Source organism: Oreochromis niloticus, linkage group LG5 (genome assembly GCF_001858045.2).
Source record: "Oreochromis niloticus isolate F11D_XX linkage group LG5, O_niloticus_UMD_NMBU, whole genome shotgun sequence".
Taxonomy (NCBI): Eukaryota; Metazoa; Chordata; class Actinopteri; order Cichliformes; family Cichlidae; genus Oreochromis; species Oreochromis niloticus.
Window position 1 is genome coordinate 13,351,228 of NC_031970.2, and position 18,451 is coordinate 13,369,678.

At 38.7% G+C, this 18,451-nt stretch overlaps 1 protein-coding gene across 14 annotated transcripts in view; it reads left to right on the plus strand.

The window, feature by feature from the left end:
- Nucleotides 1–6,595: 6,595 nt before the first annotated feature.
- Nucleotides 6,596–18,451, plus strand: part of ptprt (protein tyrosine phosphatase receptor type T) — a 294,849-nt gene continuing 282,993 nt past the window's right edge. For 10 of the 14 annotated variants that reach the window (XM_025907163.1, XM_025907165.1, XM_025907167.1 and 7 more), the window contains exon 1: nucleotides 6,597–7,050. In XM_025907163.1, coding sequence (XP_025762948.1) covers nucleotides 6,963–7,050 — 88 coding nt within the window. In that variant the 5' untranslated portion in view covers nucleotides 6,597–6,962. Of the gene's footprint in view, nucleotides 7,051–18,451 lie in introns of all 14 variants that reach the window. The other 4 variants (XM_025907164.1, XM_025907166.1, XM_025907170.1 and 1 more) reach the window with 1 other exon arrangement.

Here is an 18,451-nt window from a genome sequence, read left to right on the forward strand (position 1 = left end):
ACCATAGCACAAAATATTTCTACTTGTTTATTTTATGACAGGCATTTAAACACAAACTTAATAAAGCCTTTGGAAAAATACACAATGTAAAGAGCTGAGTTTTTTTTTTTTTTAAATAGAACATTAGAAGCTTCCTGTTGTGCATTGTGATTTATGTTATTTATATAAAGTGTATACTTTGTAGCTACAATTTTATATTCTTACATTATGGCTTTATAATTTATTTAAAGTTTTATCCAATGATAAGAGATTAAATTAAGGATTCGAACCTCTGTGCTGAGGAAAAATATTGGAGTTAACTCAAGCAAAACAACAAAAAACTAAATCCAGAAAGCAGAATCACCCAATATTCTGGTTCAGTAAGTGGGCAGGAATTAACACTCTCCCAAATACACACAATTACACACCCAGTCACTCCATCTTCACACTATGCATTCCAATTTCCATCCGTACTTAATAACGCCGTTATATATGCCGTGCTGTGGCTAACATCCTCTGATTTCTATCTCCATCCTTCCATTTTCTTCCATTTATTCAGTGCAGGGTTGCGGGGGGCTGGAGCCTATCCCAGCTGACATACACCCTTGACAGACTGCCAGTCTGTCACAGGGATAACACAGAGAAACAGACAACCATTCAGAAACACCAGTTAACCTAACCCCACTAACTTCATGCCTTTTGACTGTGGGAGGAAACCAGAGCACCTGGAAAAAAACCACGTAGGACTGGGGACAACATGCAGACTGGTAGATTTGAACCTGGGACTTTATTGTGAGGCAACAGTGCTAACCATCCCACCGCTATGCTGCCCTGATTTATATCTCACTAAATGCAAAATGGAACTCTGCACCTCAGTATTATGTGGCTTCATATACATGTAGATGGCTGTATGTGGGTGTGTATGGTGATCCATTTGCATGCATGCTGTTCTTCTGTGCTTATGTGTTGAGTGCATCTCAGTGGTGTTTTTTTTTTTTAACTTGCAAATCTAAAACAAATCCTTTACTGCTCACCCCCCCCTGGCATGTCAGTACATACTCACTGAGCTAATTAATTTTATGTTTTTTCAATAGATACTTAACTGTTAATGTTATGCTACTTCACAACAAGAAACCATTGTTAAAAATGAGTGTCCAGATGATAGATTTCTCTCTAAAAATGAGTTGAATGCTAGTGTGGTTACCTTTTGGGGGGTGTCCAGTTTCCAATTTTAAAATATGATATTTTAGTGTTATTAAAAAATAGAAATGACATGAGCAACCCTATTAATTTTGCATAACTGGTTTTTAATAAATAAATGATGATGCTGAGGTGAGGAATATATGGCCTGGATAGACACAATATACTTGTTAATTAGACATTGATTTTTACTTCACCAAACAATGGAAATGATTCATTATTTATAGTCATTATCAGCACACGAATGCAAAATGGAAGAGGAAATTAAAAAGTTAATATATTAGTAAGGCCAGGGAGAATTTAAGACTAAAATGAGAGAGAGAGAAAATGCATACCTGACAGATGTGGCATACTGAAACATGTAGTGAGGCTGCACTGGGAGCATCTGACAGAAGCCCCAGCCCATAAGATCCTCACTTTCTACCGCTGGCAGAACTTTGGCAGCATTCTGAGGAAGGCAGAAGACATTGAGTCTAAGTGGACAGCAGCTCAGCAGTGGTCTGTTGAAAATGAAGGTTGGTGCTTCTTGTGGCCAGAACCAACAAACCAAATGGTGGGCACCAGAGATGGCTGTGGGTGGCTCTAGCTCAGGAGGTAGAACAGGTCATCTGCTGATTGAAAGGTTGGTTGGTTCTATCCCTCTCCCTCAAATATCCTTGGGCAAGATACTAACCCTAAGTTGCTCTTCGATGCATCCATCGGAGTATGAATGTGGCATGTTGTATAAAGTGCATTGAATGATATCTATCAGTCCATTCCAGTCACCAAACTGAAAAAGCTTTCAAGTTTTCAAGCTTGACTGGCATGAGGTAGCTTAGAGATATCAAAAGGCTAGGCGGAATGTGGCCTTAGGAGTAACTATACCAAAACTTGGGTATGAGAGGAGGTCGGTGAGGCCATGGAGCCTTTTGGTCAGCCTCAAGGCAATTCTGGCAAACCATCAGGTGACTCAAGAAGAAAAAACAGTTCCTAATTCACACTGAATACAGTGGAGATGATGTGCTGCTTTTAGTGTTATAACTTGCTCTTTGCTTGACAAGAAAAACTGGAATGAGAGAGTGTAAAGGGCATTCAAACTGCAGTTAAGATGTATTTGTCAAATCACAAATTATATCATATATTTTAAATATTGATCAACACTTTAAAAAGCCAAAACTGTAGTGCAACAGGCTGTTTTGTGGTAGCCTATATGTTGGCCTGAGAACCGCGCAAGGGCAAATAGTGTCTGGACCTTCCCAAATGACTGTGTGGAATTTACAAAATTTAATGCATCCTGTCACGCTCACCTGGAAATAGAGGGGAACAAATACCAGACAGTCAGTGGGGACCTCTGAAGGGCAGTAGGCCGAAAAAGATTTGACATGGTCTTATAAATGGCAGTTCGGGTGCACCATTTGATATTGTGCAGACATTTTAAAGTTGCCTGAAAACAAGAAAACCTTTCCTTTTTCATTGCTTAATGGTTTACTTCATACATGTTTTGTTTTGTTGTCTGAAATGATCATTGTCATTGATATATAAACAAGCATACCACAGTTACTAATTTGCTACATAGATATCTAGGAAGAGGACTTTGACAATTTGGTAAGCTGATGCATAAAACATCTTTAGAAACAGACATGGACAGTGCAGTAGTAGATTAAACTTATATATCATGCTGCCTCAAGTTTATGGGAGAGACAGAATGCAATCAAGAGTAAAACATCCATATTCACCACAAAAACTGTCTTCTATAATATCCACCCATCCATTCTCTTTCGCTTATTCTTATCAGGGTCATGGAGGGAGCTGGAGCCTATCCCAGCTATCATAGGGTGAAAGGCGGTATACACCTTGTGTGAGGCAACAGTGCTAACCACCTCACCACCATGCTGCCCATCTTACTTTTATAATAATAATATTATTGTTAATTTACAGTTTAACTAAAATGAAGATCATTTTCCAGCCTTCTTTTCCAACTAGCTACTGTCACTGATGACATCTAATTCAAAGTGTGAATCTATTGCTACACGGTGCTAGCAGCACCTGCATTGTAGCTCAAAAGTATTGACACAGCATAAAACAAATGTAAACTCAAACTTAGTTACTTTGTAACATTTAAGTTAAAATTATGAGTTAAACGTTACACCGTGAAACTGATTGGTTGTTCTCAACATTATGTTTTTGTGGTGAAACAAGTTTTCTGTTTCCATCTTTAACAGGAACTGTTATCTTTTTTCTTTTTCTTTTGCATATTTTGCAATAATGCTGTAGTGTGTTTTCTCGAAGGCTGTTAAAGCAGCTCCCTTTTTACTAAATCATCGTTTTAAGCTGGCGTTCAGCCTGGGCTTGTCACGTTGTTGAGCACTGGGGAAAATAAATGCATGTTACTGTATCACTGATATAATGATATGACTTTTTTATATCATGTAAAAATGTATGCTGTTATTATCACAGATGATAGATAGCAGAGCCCTAGTTCAAACCCACATGAGAACTAGGTCAGTTTACCACTCAAGTACTCTCTGATCCCTGTGACAAATGTCCATTTAAAAATGTCCCACTATACGTGAGAGAACTATGACTTAGAAATCCACTATTGGAAGTGTAGTTATCCTTATATTTTTCTATTTCCCTACAGGCACTGACTGCTTTCCCAATTGGTGCTGTGGGTACTCTAAAAGCTACACCTGGCTCAAGGCCATATAGATGCACACAACACATGGCACACACTCTAAGGCATATCCAGTGTTACTGAAAGGTCACTTAGTACCAGGGGTGAACTGGCAATCTTGCACTTGTGGGCTAATGGGTCAATGTTATTCTTTCTTCGTCAATATAATTAAACAGGGTACAGGTGAGCTTGAAGGGTCACTGTGCACCGACCCTACAAGCACTGATAGCAGCCCATTGGTTCATTTTTATTACTGAGACTGGACTGCTCAATCAAATCTCTTAACATACCCCCCCCCCCCCCCCACACACACACACACACTTTCCTCTGTACTCATGCACCTTGTAGAACAGAGTGTACTGTTGAAGTGGTTGATGAAAGGTGGAGCTGAAAAACGAAACTAGTCAACAGAAGTACCAGCAACAAGTAAAATAAAGCCCTTGCAGTCACAGGATACTGCTGTTGCTTGCATAAGCCATGAAGAAAAGTGAGAGGAGGAACAGGAGTCCCAGCAACAGAGTGTTAAAGAGATACAAGAAGGTGTAATTAACATTGTAAAAAAATATATTTTTATATTTTTTGTAAAAAAAAAATCTATCTATCTATCTATCTATCTATCTATCTATCTATCTGTATATATATGTATATGTATATATATATATGCCAGAGGTGATGTTTTTTGTCCCAGTCCAACCCTGCTTAGTACCAAACAGCCAATTCAGGCATGGGATGGGTAAACTCAGCGGACAAAGTGACAATACAGACTCCAAGAAATGAGGGCAGATTGATTGTGTGTTTGTCTGTATGTCTCTGCATCCACAAATGTGTTTTTATTGTAAAGAGCTGCTACCTGAACAGTTTTTCTTAAAAAAAAAAAAACAAACAAACACAAAAAGATGGCTAACAGAAGAATAGTCTGGACTGTGCACAAATAGAAATGCTTATCTTCTTTATGGTGTCTGTCTGTCTTAGCCCAGGAAAGTGCCAAAGCCATCAAAACATGATTCTATAAATGGCTTGATGGTGACAGCTTCAGTGGTCAGACCACCATCAAAAACATCTTTTCAAACATTCTAAGTCTTCACTCCTGGTGTCAGTAATGTTCACAGTTTTTTCCTCAGAAAATCTACAAAACTTCTGTGTGATTTTTTGACTTATGATTGATTTGAAATTTAGTTTAATTAGATACAAGAGCCTTAAAGCACCCTGATATCCTTAAAGAGACTACACCAATAAAAAAAGAACTGCTATGGTTATTCAGATGCAGTTGCACTTGAAGACATCACGGAGATTGCTGTCACATATATTTTCTCTGCATGTGTTTCCCTCTCGCTCGCTCTCTGACACAGATACATGTCTGCGCACACTGTAAGTGCAAAAATAATGTCATACAAGCATAAGCATTAATATCAATGACACCATCCCAGCTTTGGTCAGTATCTTGGACAACAACCACAGCCAAAAGTGAGAACTGACACATTTATTTAAGTATAATCTCACACTGGTTTCTTCAAGCAGGCTACAACAAAACAGAAATTAACCTTGATATAATATTATGTCTATTAGCGTGGAACAAAAACGAGAAGCTCATTAGCCACAGGTCCTCAGAGACAGGATGAGGTCACCATACCAAAAAACCCCACATTATTATAGCACCTAGATACAGTATATCACACACATTTTACAGTACAAGTTCATATTTTCGACATACACTTGGTATCAGTGTTTCGCCCGTTAACAAAAACACATAGCAGCTCATCTGAACTTTATCGGTTCTACCAAAGTCCTTGATGGCACTGCATCCTTGAAAATCCTTTAAACAAAAATCATACTCTTAAAAATACTCACTCGCGTGTTAAAGTCAGATTGTGTTTCAGTGTTTGTGGGCAGAGAGGTAAGACAGACAGCCCTTGAAACAGAAATCCTGTGACAGCAGAATGAGTGGACTGAACGGGATCTCATGACAGAAAAAGACACGCAGAGAAAGAGAATGCGAGGGAGAGAGAAATGAGACTGAATGCGAATCCTATCCTTTGCGGAGGATGCAGGCGATAGGACCCACGGGGAACCTAGGAACTTAAAACTGCTTTATTGTAGTGAAGCTAGCGGGAATAAAACGAAGCCATTAAAGGAACGTTGACATCTAAACCTTAAAGTTAAAAGCATGTGTTCAATGACAGCGATAGAACAATAAGCAGTAGTGTGCGTGTATGCCTGCAACTTTTTTGCTTAGTGTTTATTTTATTCCAAGGTAAATACAAGCAAATTAACCACGCGGATATTTTACCGTTTAAGGACTCCACATTTAATCATTTTTCCAAACTAAAAGAATCTATTAACAAACGTCCCAAACTGTTCTCTATAGAATGACCACGGAGACGTTTGTTGCCAGTGAGAGAGTAGACTAGATGTTTCCATTTCAGAGGTTCTTTAGGTTTAGAATGATCATAAATGCTTTTTAAAAAATATTTCCCCAATGCTGATTCCCAAGATTACACCTGAGGAAAAACACAGTTTTATTGCACCTTCAGTGAACTCTGCCCCCCTTGTTCATGTTCTTCCCAGTTTGGCCAGTTATTGGTTCATTTACAGCTCTTACTTATTTCAAAACTCGGTCTTGATGGTAAATGGCCATGTCCTGTTTTAGTTTCCATTCAAACGCCACCCTGTTTTATTTTGAAAGGTGTCACCGGACATTCAGCACGCGTTAATCCACTCCTCTTTACGCGGGTGTCTGGCACCCGGTGTAGTGTGCACTCCTCTCCATTCCTCACCAACTCCAAGTCAGTCTGTCAGAGACCGTCTGAGCGCGCACACATACACAGAGCCCTTCATACAGTCTCTGGGGTACACGCGCGCACTGACGCGCACAGACACGTAGGCCCGCTCTGTCGGAACATAGAAGACAGGAGAGGAAAGGGAAGCGGAGAGCTCCCATCTATTTGCCCCCAACTTCCCTCTTTGCATCTACTTGTCTTTCTGATTCTTCTTATCCACCAATGCAAGGATTTTATTACTCTTATTACTGCCACTGCTGTCCCGAACTAAGGGAAACAACTTTAAGGACCAGACGGGAGTATGTAAAATAATTCTTTCTGCTGAACAAAACAAGAAGAAAAAGAAGGAAGAGATGGATAAACGGAGTAATTCTGGCGTTTGGCTGGCAGCTTTCTTCTACTTTGTACTTTGGGGACACACTGATGGACAATTCTTTCCAGGTAGTGAAGCAATTTATTCGTGTGTGTGTGTTTTAAATATTATCGGATTTTTTGTGCATTGGTCGGCTTTGATTCAGTTTGAGTTGAATTTAGTAATAAATGTTACAGCGCTGAAGTTTCTCACATACGGAGGACATGCAGGGTCATCTGAGCGCTTTGTGATTTCCATGGCATTACAGATGCATATGTGGTACTGCTGGATAATGTGATAGTAAAGCAACTTTAAACTCAGCACGTTAGTCGCGGAACCTAAACCACTGTTCTGTAGGCACACAGCATGTGCAGTTCTGCTTCACATGGCTCATCGGAGGTTTTGACAAAGTTTTGGAGCTTCAGGAGGTTTTGCTTTACGAAGCTTACTGTAAGGGTGGGCTACATGTTGTTGACGGTTAGAAATGTGGCTCATTTTCAGTTCGATTATAGTCTACTTTGCTGAAATCACTTGGTTTTAGAAACGGGCTGAACAGTGCGCTCTTGACTCGGTCTGAGCGCAAAACAGTTAACTTACAGCGTCCCCACACTTCTTTATATAACCCAATGATTACAGATATTTTGACATGTATATAAACACGCACCTGTACAGCGGTACCATTTGAAAAAAGTGCAAATTTCGTTTAGAAACAAAGTGAAGAATAACTGAAGTTTCCTTTTGAATCTTTGGACAATGGACTAATTCTAACAGCAGTTCAGATAGCCGAGTAATACTCCGCTTCTCAAACGGCAAATATACCTGACAGTATATTACAGTAAACATGCAGATACACAGTTTAATCTCTCGGACTTGTTGCGGAGATGTTGCGGACTGCAAGAGGATTACGGAATCCTCTTGCAGTCCGCAACATCTCCCCTCCGCAGCCCATACTCAGCATCGCTCTGGCACTTGTTACGCACAGGCGAGGTATGGAGAGTTTTCGGAATCCTTTTGTTTTTAGGGATATAATCGAGTCAGTGGTGATTACGATTATCTTTTTTCAGAAGTGGAAGCTCCACAGTTAGATACAAAGACACGAGAGTCGAATTACAACAGCATCGTTATTACTCCCAAACATCGGATGTATATCATTTCTTGATAAAACACATCCCGAACGAAAACCAAGAAGCCGTTTAGAACAGATCAACATGCGATTCAGTAATGGAAACATTTAATGATTCTTCAAAAAAAAAAGATATAGTCAATATTTAAAATTATAATGCAAGCACTTTATGACACTATCACTCTGCCTAGGGCTGTATCCCCTGTTTTGTATGCTCTTTGATCGTTGAATCTCACTTTTTAACAGTCATGATACAATATGAGACTTTCAAAAACGTCCGCTTGTGTCCCCTGCTCAAACTCAGGAAACAGAAGGTAGACGTGAGATGAAAAAAAAATCCGTTAAAGTCAGCGATCTTTCAGGAGACTGCAGCAGCAACCTGTCTACTCTGTGTTCGGCTCTCTCCAAGCATCTTCTGCTTGGTATTCATGACTTGTACGACTGCAAAAAGAGGCTACTTTGAAGGAAAGACTGGCTCTAAACACTGAGTCCTTCCTCGCTTTATCTTGCCTTCTGTGTTGCAGAGGTGCAGAGCCGCGAGTAGCCTCTCTCCGTGCGTAATGGTGCAGCGGAGGTAACCTCTACTTCGTGCGTTACGATAGAAGAAGTATAAAACTGGTCAAATGTGTGTGTTTATGTCTGAATTCAACTAAAAACTTAAAGCTTTGTAAGATGTGAGTCTTCATTTCGACAGGCTACAGACATGAGGAGAACAAAAGAAAACAGTTTTAAAGCCACATAAACCGAGGAAACAGCCTATCCTCCATATAGATTTAAAGCAGCTAATGAAACACAGCTGATCTGATCATCAGGCTGTGATAAATGGACAAAAGGTTAAAAAATGTTGCAGAGGCTGAAAATATTTTTAGATTTTTACTTGTTTGTTCGTTTTTTCTAAAGAACGATTTGGAGTCTTTATAATATAAGAATGCATCATCATTCTGAATTGTTTCACTCACATTTTTTCACTTTTTTTGCAATTTTTTTTTATTACTGTGTGTTCGTATATGTGTAACAGAAGAGAGCAAAGGGACAGTTTTTTGCTCGTTGTTTGGTACGTGCCGTTGGGGGGCGATATTGATACATCCTTGCTATCTGTCCGACAGATTCCCCTATCTCTCTCTCTCTCTCTCTCTCTCTCTCTCACACACACACACACACACACACACACACACACACACACACACGTTGGACCAGACTTTTGAAAATGATTGTTTTTTCTTTTTATTCCTCTTACAAAAAATGTGAAACGTATTCAGCTATAATGATAATAGACTGAAATCCAATGATGAAGAAAACAATTTCACCCCACGGCTGTCAGTCACTCTTAATGACATCTTGTAGAGGTTGTAATCACCCTCTAATCCATCCTCATATGGAAGCTGCATCTGTATTTGTCTGTTTGGGGACTTAGTTTTTCTGTGTTTATTTATTTCATACTTTGATTTTTTTTTTTTTTTTACATTCAGCTGTTCTAGTTGGCGTTTTGCTTAAACCAATGAAATGGCAAAGTCAGTGTATGACTTATTGGTAAAGCATTAATAACTTACCTGCTTTCTCTTTACCTGTGCTTTTGTGATTTGGGTGAACTGATCCTTTAAAAAGAAGTTCATTTGTTCTTGTGTTTTGCAACAACATTATGTTCAAGAAAGCAGAGGCATGTGTTACTCAAGGCCGTCCTTTCATTTGGTGTGTGTGTGTGTGTGTGTGTGTGTGTGTGTGTGTGTGTGTGTGTGTGTTGGGTGCAGCTGTGCTTCTGATACATGTCTTTGAGCTCCAGTGCCCACTAATTGTTGAATATCCGGTTGAATCTGGAGGTGATGGGCACTGAGGTGTGTGTGTTTTCAAGGAAACCAATTTACAATTTATATTCCACTTAATTAGATTTCTTTGGCAGCAAGGACAAAAGGGGGGAAAGTGAGAAAAAAGAATGAAAGGAGAAAGGGAGCGACCGTGTACTTACTTACTCTTTCTCCTTGACTTGTTTGCCTGTTGTGTTGACATGATAAAGGGATATAGAGAAGTCTTTGGCTCTGATCAAATAAACATCTCTCAATTCCCCAATTAAAGAGCCATTTGTAAGATTAGTGTAGAGACTGCTCTGTGCGTTTTGTAAATGAATGACACATGGAGACCTCTCATATAATTGAAGTGGAGTAAAAATGTGCCGAGGTGAGGGGAAAAAGAGATTTACATGAGCAGAGGAAGGATGTGCAGAATGAACAATGATGAACTTAGGAGTAAAGAACACGAGAAGGTGCGGTGAAATGAGAAGGTCAAAGCACAATTTGGGAAGAGAATGGAGGAGAAGTGTGGAGTGGAAGGGGTGAACTTAGGAGGGGGACGGGTAAGAGAGAGAAACTCAGGGTTAAGAGAGCAAAACGAAGGGGTGGGAGTGAGGAAAAAAGAAAAGGGGAGAAAGAGAGATGCAAGGGAAAATATGATGAGGAGGAGTAAGAAGGAGAGTACTCATCTAGATGGGGTGACGAATGAGGCAGCAGATGATATGACCATCCCTTCCTGCAATATCATCCTTTTGCCTTTGCCTTCAAGCTGCTCTCTATGAATCTTCTCCATCTCCCCTTCTATTTTGAAAGGAATGGTGGAAATGAAAGAAAAGACAGAAAGGGTAAGAAGTAGAGTAACATTCTGGACATGTAAAACAAAAGGTAGAGAAACTGAAGTTATAGAGGGGAGAGAAGAGCAGATGCCAAGAACAGGACTGGAGAAGGAAGAGACTGTGAGAGCAGAAGAGGAGACAAGAACAAAAAAAGAGAGGAGCTGTGTAGCTGAGATGAAGAGAGGCAAAGGAGTAAGGACGAGTGGTTGGAGGAAATGACAAAGTATCACAAGACTTCAAGAAAAAAAAAACTGCACTAAGTTGATTATGTCTCACTGTTATCGACTGTCTGAGTGGCTATAATTGTTTCCTTTGCTGTGTGTGTGTATGTGTCTTAAAGAACGACAGAGAGACAGAGATTTATGACAGGATATCTGTCACTTCATGCCCCACTCTGTTTAGTATGCTGTCCATCCTCTGTGTGCGTGTGTGTCTCTGCCTAATCCGCAGCACTTATTCTATTGGCCCGACAGCCTAATAGCAGGGCATGTTGAGTGCTGGAGCATTGTGCATGTGTGTGTGTGTGTGTGTGTGTGTGTGTCGGAAATAGAAAGAGACGGACAGTTTGGTATTGAATGAATGGTAGTGCATAGTGGAGCTGAAAGAGACCAAAGGTATAAAGAGTGAGAGCAGCCAGTCTCTCCATCCACTAATGTGCACTTAGAAAAAAGAAGGTGTTAATGCAAATGTGCATAAGGTGCAGTATTAGCGCGCAGTTACATCAGAAATTAATTTGTATACCCTTGGTGCTGAATGCCTGCTGATGCAGGGACCACTCACCACCCTTAGATGGCATACCACCAATGCTGGCTTGCCAATAGCCTGAATTGCCAGGCCCCAATTAGCTGGAAGACCTATTCTAAGTGCTAACATATGCTTTGGTTAATGCAAATAAATTCTGTGAAATTTCAGCTGATTAGAATCTCAGTTGCAGACAAGTTCAGAGGTGGAAAGACAAAATCATTTACACAGTTCTCATTAACGGCGCGTAAAATTCTTGTACATCTTCCATTTTTAAAAGTCTAGCGAGGAGTACATACAGAATGATTGGGAAAAAAATATTGGGAAAGTCATTTTTTCACCACAGATGTGGTCTGTCTTTTATGATTCTCCAATAAATTTCATTATTAGGATGTCTTTCAAGTTCACCATTTGCCTGAAAGCTCTTTAAACATTTGAGGCAATAATCACAAAGCATCTTCAGCACCATTATACCCCTAGTCACAAAAATGCAAATTATATTCCCTTCCTCTGCATGTTTTCACTGAAATGCAATTTTTCTGTAAGCTCATGGCCAATTATCAAAATTATTGCCTGAAAACAATAACAAAGTTACTCCCTTGTAGGAGGCAAACAACCATGAGTTCCCTGTGGTGGAAGATGGTAGCCAGGCTGACAGTTATCTGCAATGGGGATATTTGACAGTTCAAAGCTGAATGAGACACTATGAGCACTCAACGATGACATAGCTGTCAAATGCAACTCTAATGTAAGGACAAGAAAAATGGGTGTTTAATGGGCCCGAGGGCGAATTGCTTGGTGTGTCCACGGAGCCATCAGCGCACATAAAACCCATTCGTAACAAATGTACAGATTTAGCCATCAGAGATGCGGCCATTTTTCCATTAGAACTACAGATAGCTTTATTAAATGGGCTGAAGATATTTGGTGTAGTGAGACCAAGATGTCTTATAATATGCACAAGCTGAGCATGAAACGGAGAAAAATTATTTTTCTCACCTGCAGAGGATTTAGAGCATGACTCAGAGGGAGAAACATCTCTCACTTACTCTCAGAGAAAAGTAGAAAGCATGTATAAACATTTTAAAACAAAGAATTCCCTTTATAGTTGAGCATAAACATAAACAGGTAATGCCTTCCCTCATTAAACTAAACTAAGAACATATGGTGTATATGTCAGTGTATTTTTGTGCAGCAGTTTTTGTGTACAAAACTGAGATAGCAATACAAGCTGAACAGTTAATATCATCCCAGGACATTGTGTTATTGTAAAGTACCGCATTGTTAATTCTTTAGTTTAAACATATGTCATTTGGAACTTTCATGATATCAGATTTTCAATTCAATTCAATTCAATTCAATTCAATTCAAGTCAATTCAAGTCAATTCAAGTCAATTCACTTTAAATAGCGCCAAAACAACATCAACAAGAACAACAACAACAACAACAGTTGGCAAGATAACCCCAACAATCAAATGACCCCTTTTGAGCAAGTACTTGGTGACAGTGGGAAGGAAAAACTCCCTTTCAACAGGAAGAAACCTTTGGCAAAATCAGGCTACACTTTTATCACAGCCAAAAGAATCCAGATTGATGCTATTGTTGTATCTATAGAAAAAAAATATAACAAGGAACAACAGTGTAATTTGTAAATGTAAAACAGGTTATAGCTATGTAATGATCGTATGTAATGATCGCATTCTTGCAGCTCTAACTTAACACTTTTGCTGACTGACCAGTTCACCAGGCAACTTGTCCACATTTATTTGTAGAAAAATAGTTTCAGGTTGCTTGCCTTGCTGTACATCTTTGTGTGCCACCCACGGACCCTGTAGAATGTGGAAAGAGTATACAGTTTTTAGGCAAAAGAGTCATATACATGGTATTTCTGCAGTATGTCAGCTCATTACTACTTGCTACAATAGTTCTGGTAAAGTTTGCTGCTCAGAGCAAGCTAAAATGATCTTCAGGCCAAAATGCCCCAGTGTTCCCACCATTTCTGTTTAAATGTGCTGTTAAGATCCCAAATCCAGAACTTAAAAGTTGGATAGCAAACAGGTATGTTTATTTATATGGTGCCAACATATTAAACCCCACATTATAAACAATAAACAAATGTGGATACAGTGAAACAAAGAAGTTTACATTCATTTTCATCAGTTTGGGACAAGTGTAGGTTGAGGTATGCAGTCATGTTGACTAAGTATATAAATCTATAAATCATAATTAAGACATCTCACAAAGATACTCACATAATTATAATTACTTTTTGGGTACATGCCAGTTACACTGGAATGATTTTCTTTCTCAGTACAGTAGAAAATATCATGACTATGAGCTTTGAAAAGAGAAGAAAAGACCATTCATTTCTGTGTTCATTAGTCACCTCAAAGCAGCAGAAGAAACCACTAACACTTACCATACAGCCGTCTTTCAAGCAGTAATAGCCTAAATAAAATATATGCCTGGTGGACATTGAACTTTCATTATAACAAATTAAACCATTAATTACAGTTAATTCATGCATTACATAAATTATACAAGGTTACGTTTATAGCAGCCTATAAATTATACAGCAGTCATAAGTGATACAACAGTGCATTCAGAAACCTCAACCTTAGAAGGGCATAATGGCATTCCTGATAGAATTCAGCAGCTGGATGCTAGCAGACATAAATGAGCTGGAAAATGTTTTTGTTTTTATCCTTTAGAGGCTGTTAACTTCGGCTTCAGGGCAGGATGGTGCAGATGTTCATCTTCCATGTCTTATTGCACTTTGACTTCACTTTCAGAAGGGAATGCATCAGTAAACATAGCTTTGTGCCACTTTTAAGCTTTCGGGAGTTAGGCGAAAGGAAAATGCAACTCTTAGTAAAATTTTGAGTATGAGTGGTTCCTTAAATTTTCAGAAAGCTGGCCCCCTGCCAAAATCGCCCCCACTGTTCATTTGTGAAAGCAGTTTATGGCATGTTAAATAGTTTTAATAATTAAGCATCTTTTAGACACTGTGACACAAATTTCATGAAAAAAAACCCCTTTGGTTTTGTCACCTTTTTGATGGGTCAGATTTAATTGACTGGTAATTTAAATAATTACGCTTTATAACACGTTTATTGCTGTAAAAGGATACTTTTTCATCATCTGTTGTACCAGAGCAGGAAATACCTCACAAAACAAGAAAAATTATGTATAAAATAGATAATTCAAACTTTGGATGGACATATCTCTATTTTAACAGTTTCATATAGTTGCTGTCTTTATTGATAGATTAAGCTTCAAGCTTTTTGTATGCAAAGATATAACAAATTAATCTGTATTTAAATATTCATTAGATTTCAAAAGTTCTTGTATAGAATGTGAAATATTTCAAAATAAAAGTTCTTTCCTGATTTTGCAATCTTGGAGTTAAGGTTGGTTTAATCTGACGAACCAAAACTGTTCACAAGGAATAATTTTGGCCTGATTTAAAGCAACCACCCAGCTAAAATAAGAGCAATACTGAGCATTCAATTAAACTGGGTCGCTGAGGACTTCGTAACTCTGGAACAGGGGTCTCGAACGCCAGTCCTTGAGGGCCGGTGCCCTGAAACTTTTCCATGTGTCCCTGTTGCAACACACCTGAAAAATACGAGTAGGTCATCAGCGAGAGTATAGAACTTGGCTGCATGCTGAAGTGGCAACCCCTAACCCTACTCAAGTAAATGTAAGTAAATGTAAGTGTTTCGAAAAATGTATTTCTAACAGTACTTTTATTGCACCATGTTTATTCACTCATGAGCTGCTCTAACATGAATCAAATGGCTGAATTGCCACTTCAGCATGCAGTCAAGTTCTATACTCTTGCTAATGACCTATTAATTTTATTCAGGTGTGTTGCAACGGGGACAATGGAAAAGTTTCAGGTAACCGGCCCTCGAGGACTGGAGTTCGAGACCCCTGCTCTAGAACGACTTCCTTCTTTGCTTCCAACAGATAAAAGTTTTCCTCAACTACAACCAACCAAGGATTTTGTCTCTTCAATGTGAGGACACTGCTTTTGAGGTTTTGCCAAAATAACTGATGCTTGTGCGACAGTCTCACCAATTTTTCTTAATTGGCGTGATGTTTCCTCCAGATTAGTTAAGTTTTTATGAAAAGGCTAGAGTGGCCATTTAACTGCCACTTTCCTGTCATGGTACTCCAACTGGAGTAACTGCTGAAGATGAGGGCACATGTCTAAAATGGCAAAACAAACTTGGAGACAAATCAAGTCATGATTGAGCTGATTAGAATGTTGGAGGTGTAAAGCATACACGGTGCAGCGCATTAAAAACTTCCTTCCCTCTAATTAAAATAACTGCTGATTAATGCAAGAGGTCTTAACGATGCTTAACAAGGTTTTGCAGTAATTAATCCATATTTAATAGAAGATGTTAGGCGAGAGAGACTGCTTCGTCGGCTGAATCAACAAGCTTGGGGGTGTAGATGGCAAAAGGAAAATAAAGGAGGAAATGAGTCAAATAAGTGTGGGTAGCAGTTATAAAGACAGTTATTCAATTTAGCTGAAGGAGAGAGAAGAGAAAGAAAAGATATTAGATGACATCTGAGCATCTCACTGTATTCTCAGAGTGACTAAATTTAATTTATGTCAGACTGTGTGGGAGGTTTTACTCAGAAGATAGATACACAGATGTAGTCAGAGGCACTCTCAACTAGTCTATAAAACATTTTGTATAAAAATCTAAATAACCAAATCAAACTTTAAAGTTCAGGATAAAAGAGCCTTTGTAGAATAATTCCTGTTTATTACAACTCGGGTCTTGGTCTCTATTAGTAGTTATGGCCAGCTTTTCTGTCATCATCCTTAACTGTATCAAAAAAAGAAGCAGGGCAGGAAACACAAGCCGTAGAAATAGAAAAAAACATATTAGGAAGAATAGATAACGGCATTCAATAAAAGTATTACCCGAATAGTGTATTGATGGTTTGACTCATATTTCATAAACTGATTCCCAGCCAGTGACTCCGACAGGCTGTGGAACTCTTTCGACTTTTGCTCTTGAGTCAGTGTCTTTATAGGAATACATATAAATAACTGAATTCCACTTTTACCACTTTTTATGCCATGCAAAAATGTTATTAGTTATTAGGTATGAAGTCAAGGTTAAAGCAATGTTCACAATGTGGAATCATGGCATGCCTTGACATGTTATTTATTCACGCTTTCATGATACCAGTCTCTAACCTTGTTGTTGAATACTTAACTGAAGACCAAAAAGAACTCTGGCAAATCAGTTTTAGCTGCAGTTTTGTGTTTGGTTTAGGGGTGAATGGCATGTCAACTAAACTAAAATGGTGAGCATGGCAAAACACATTTGCTAAAAAATTGCAGCTAATATTCTCTCTTTCATAAGACTAATGTGGAGACTTGTGCTCAAAGGACCACTGTGCTTAAACACAGGCTCACAGGGGACACTACTAGATTCAGAAAACACATTAATGTGCTTTAATAACAGCTTAGTAACAGGACAATGTGATTGTCCAACCTGGTCAACTTGTTATAGAGTCACTTAATCAATTGGCACATATTTCTGGAAAATAATGCTACATTATTATATGTTTCTCAGCATGAATTCCTAACATTATTTTGTGTTCCTGAACACAACTCTTTATCAGTGCGCTCTCATGTGTATTGATTTGTGTCCATGTACACAAAATGAATGTTTTCCACTTTTGAGAGTGGTCGGAGGTGAAGCAAATCATTTACAAGTTCATACATATGAAAGATTTTCACATCTTATTGTTTCGGGTTAAGCAATAAAATTGATTTGGTTAAGACTACAGGGTCAGGGTGAGGACAAGACCTTTTATGGGCTAAAATACTGCTATGGCTTTTAAAGCTTAGTTTTCTTGGTTCTTATGGTAACATCTCGCTGTGTTCTCAAGAAAATATAGATGCTTCTGACATGACAGACACACAAATTCAAAAAAAAAGCAAGAAAAATAGACTGCTTTTTTGTGATTATTTAAAATTTTGTTATGCGACTGGACTGAACTGTAATGTACATAGACTGAGTGAAAAAAATGGGACAAAGGCAGAAATAAAAAGAAATATTTAAGAAGAAGTGGTCAGAGATGATAAAAAATGAACAGAGCACATGAGATGCAAAGAAACTGAGACTGCAATTCAAAAGTCGAAAAGTATCTTTCTCATGGGGAGAAACTGCACTGAACTAACGGTAGAAAGACAGAAGAAAACTAATTATAAGGGAATATAAAGTTGGCAAAGAAGGAATAAATGAAGATTGACAAAGGTTTGGATAGAGAGGAATGGAGAGAGCGCTAGAGACAGATAAGAGCAAACATCATAATATTTGCCTGGCAGTTTGATTTCCCCTCTCATTATTTACACACAGAAACACACACAGAAACACACACACACACACACACACGGATGAAATACACAGGCTGCCCAATATACACACAGGCTGCTTTTTTGACTGAACAGTCTGAAGGTGCCAACCATCTTCTAGTTGTTTACAGACTTTCATCAGTACACACTCTTTCACACAAACAGATACACATGTATAGTACACACAAATGCACACACTTGACTAAAATACTGCCAAGTATACACAACTGTAATCCAGCATCTGCTCTCCTTTATTTATCACTTACTTTTAATCTTTCTCTTCATACTGCATTCTTGATGTGTGATTTTTTGTCTTTCTTTCTTTTTTTAACAATTCAGCCTCTTTCTTATTTTTCTCACTCTATATAAGCATCCTCCCATTCATTCATTCATTTTAGCCTCGCTTCCACTGATTCGGCAGTCCATCTGCCTGTCAGTCTATCCACTTATGATTTCATCATTTCGGCAATCATCCCTCTAACTGTCAGTCAAACCAAACCAAAGAGGTGCACGTGAAGTGAAAGGCAGAACACAGCGGTGTAAGTGTTCATGAGTTCAGTGTGAGCGTACGCATCCAAAGGTGAGTGTGCGCTCGCATGAAATGCTGATTAATA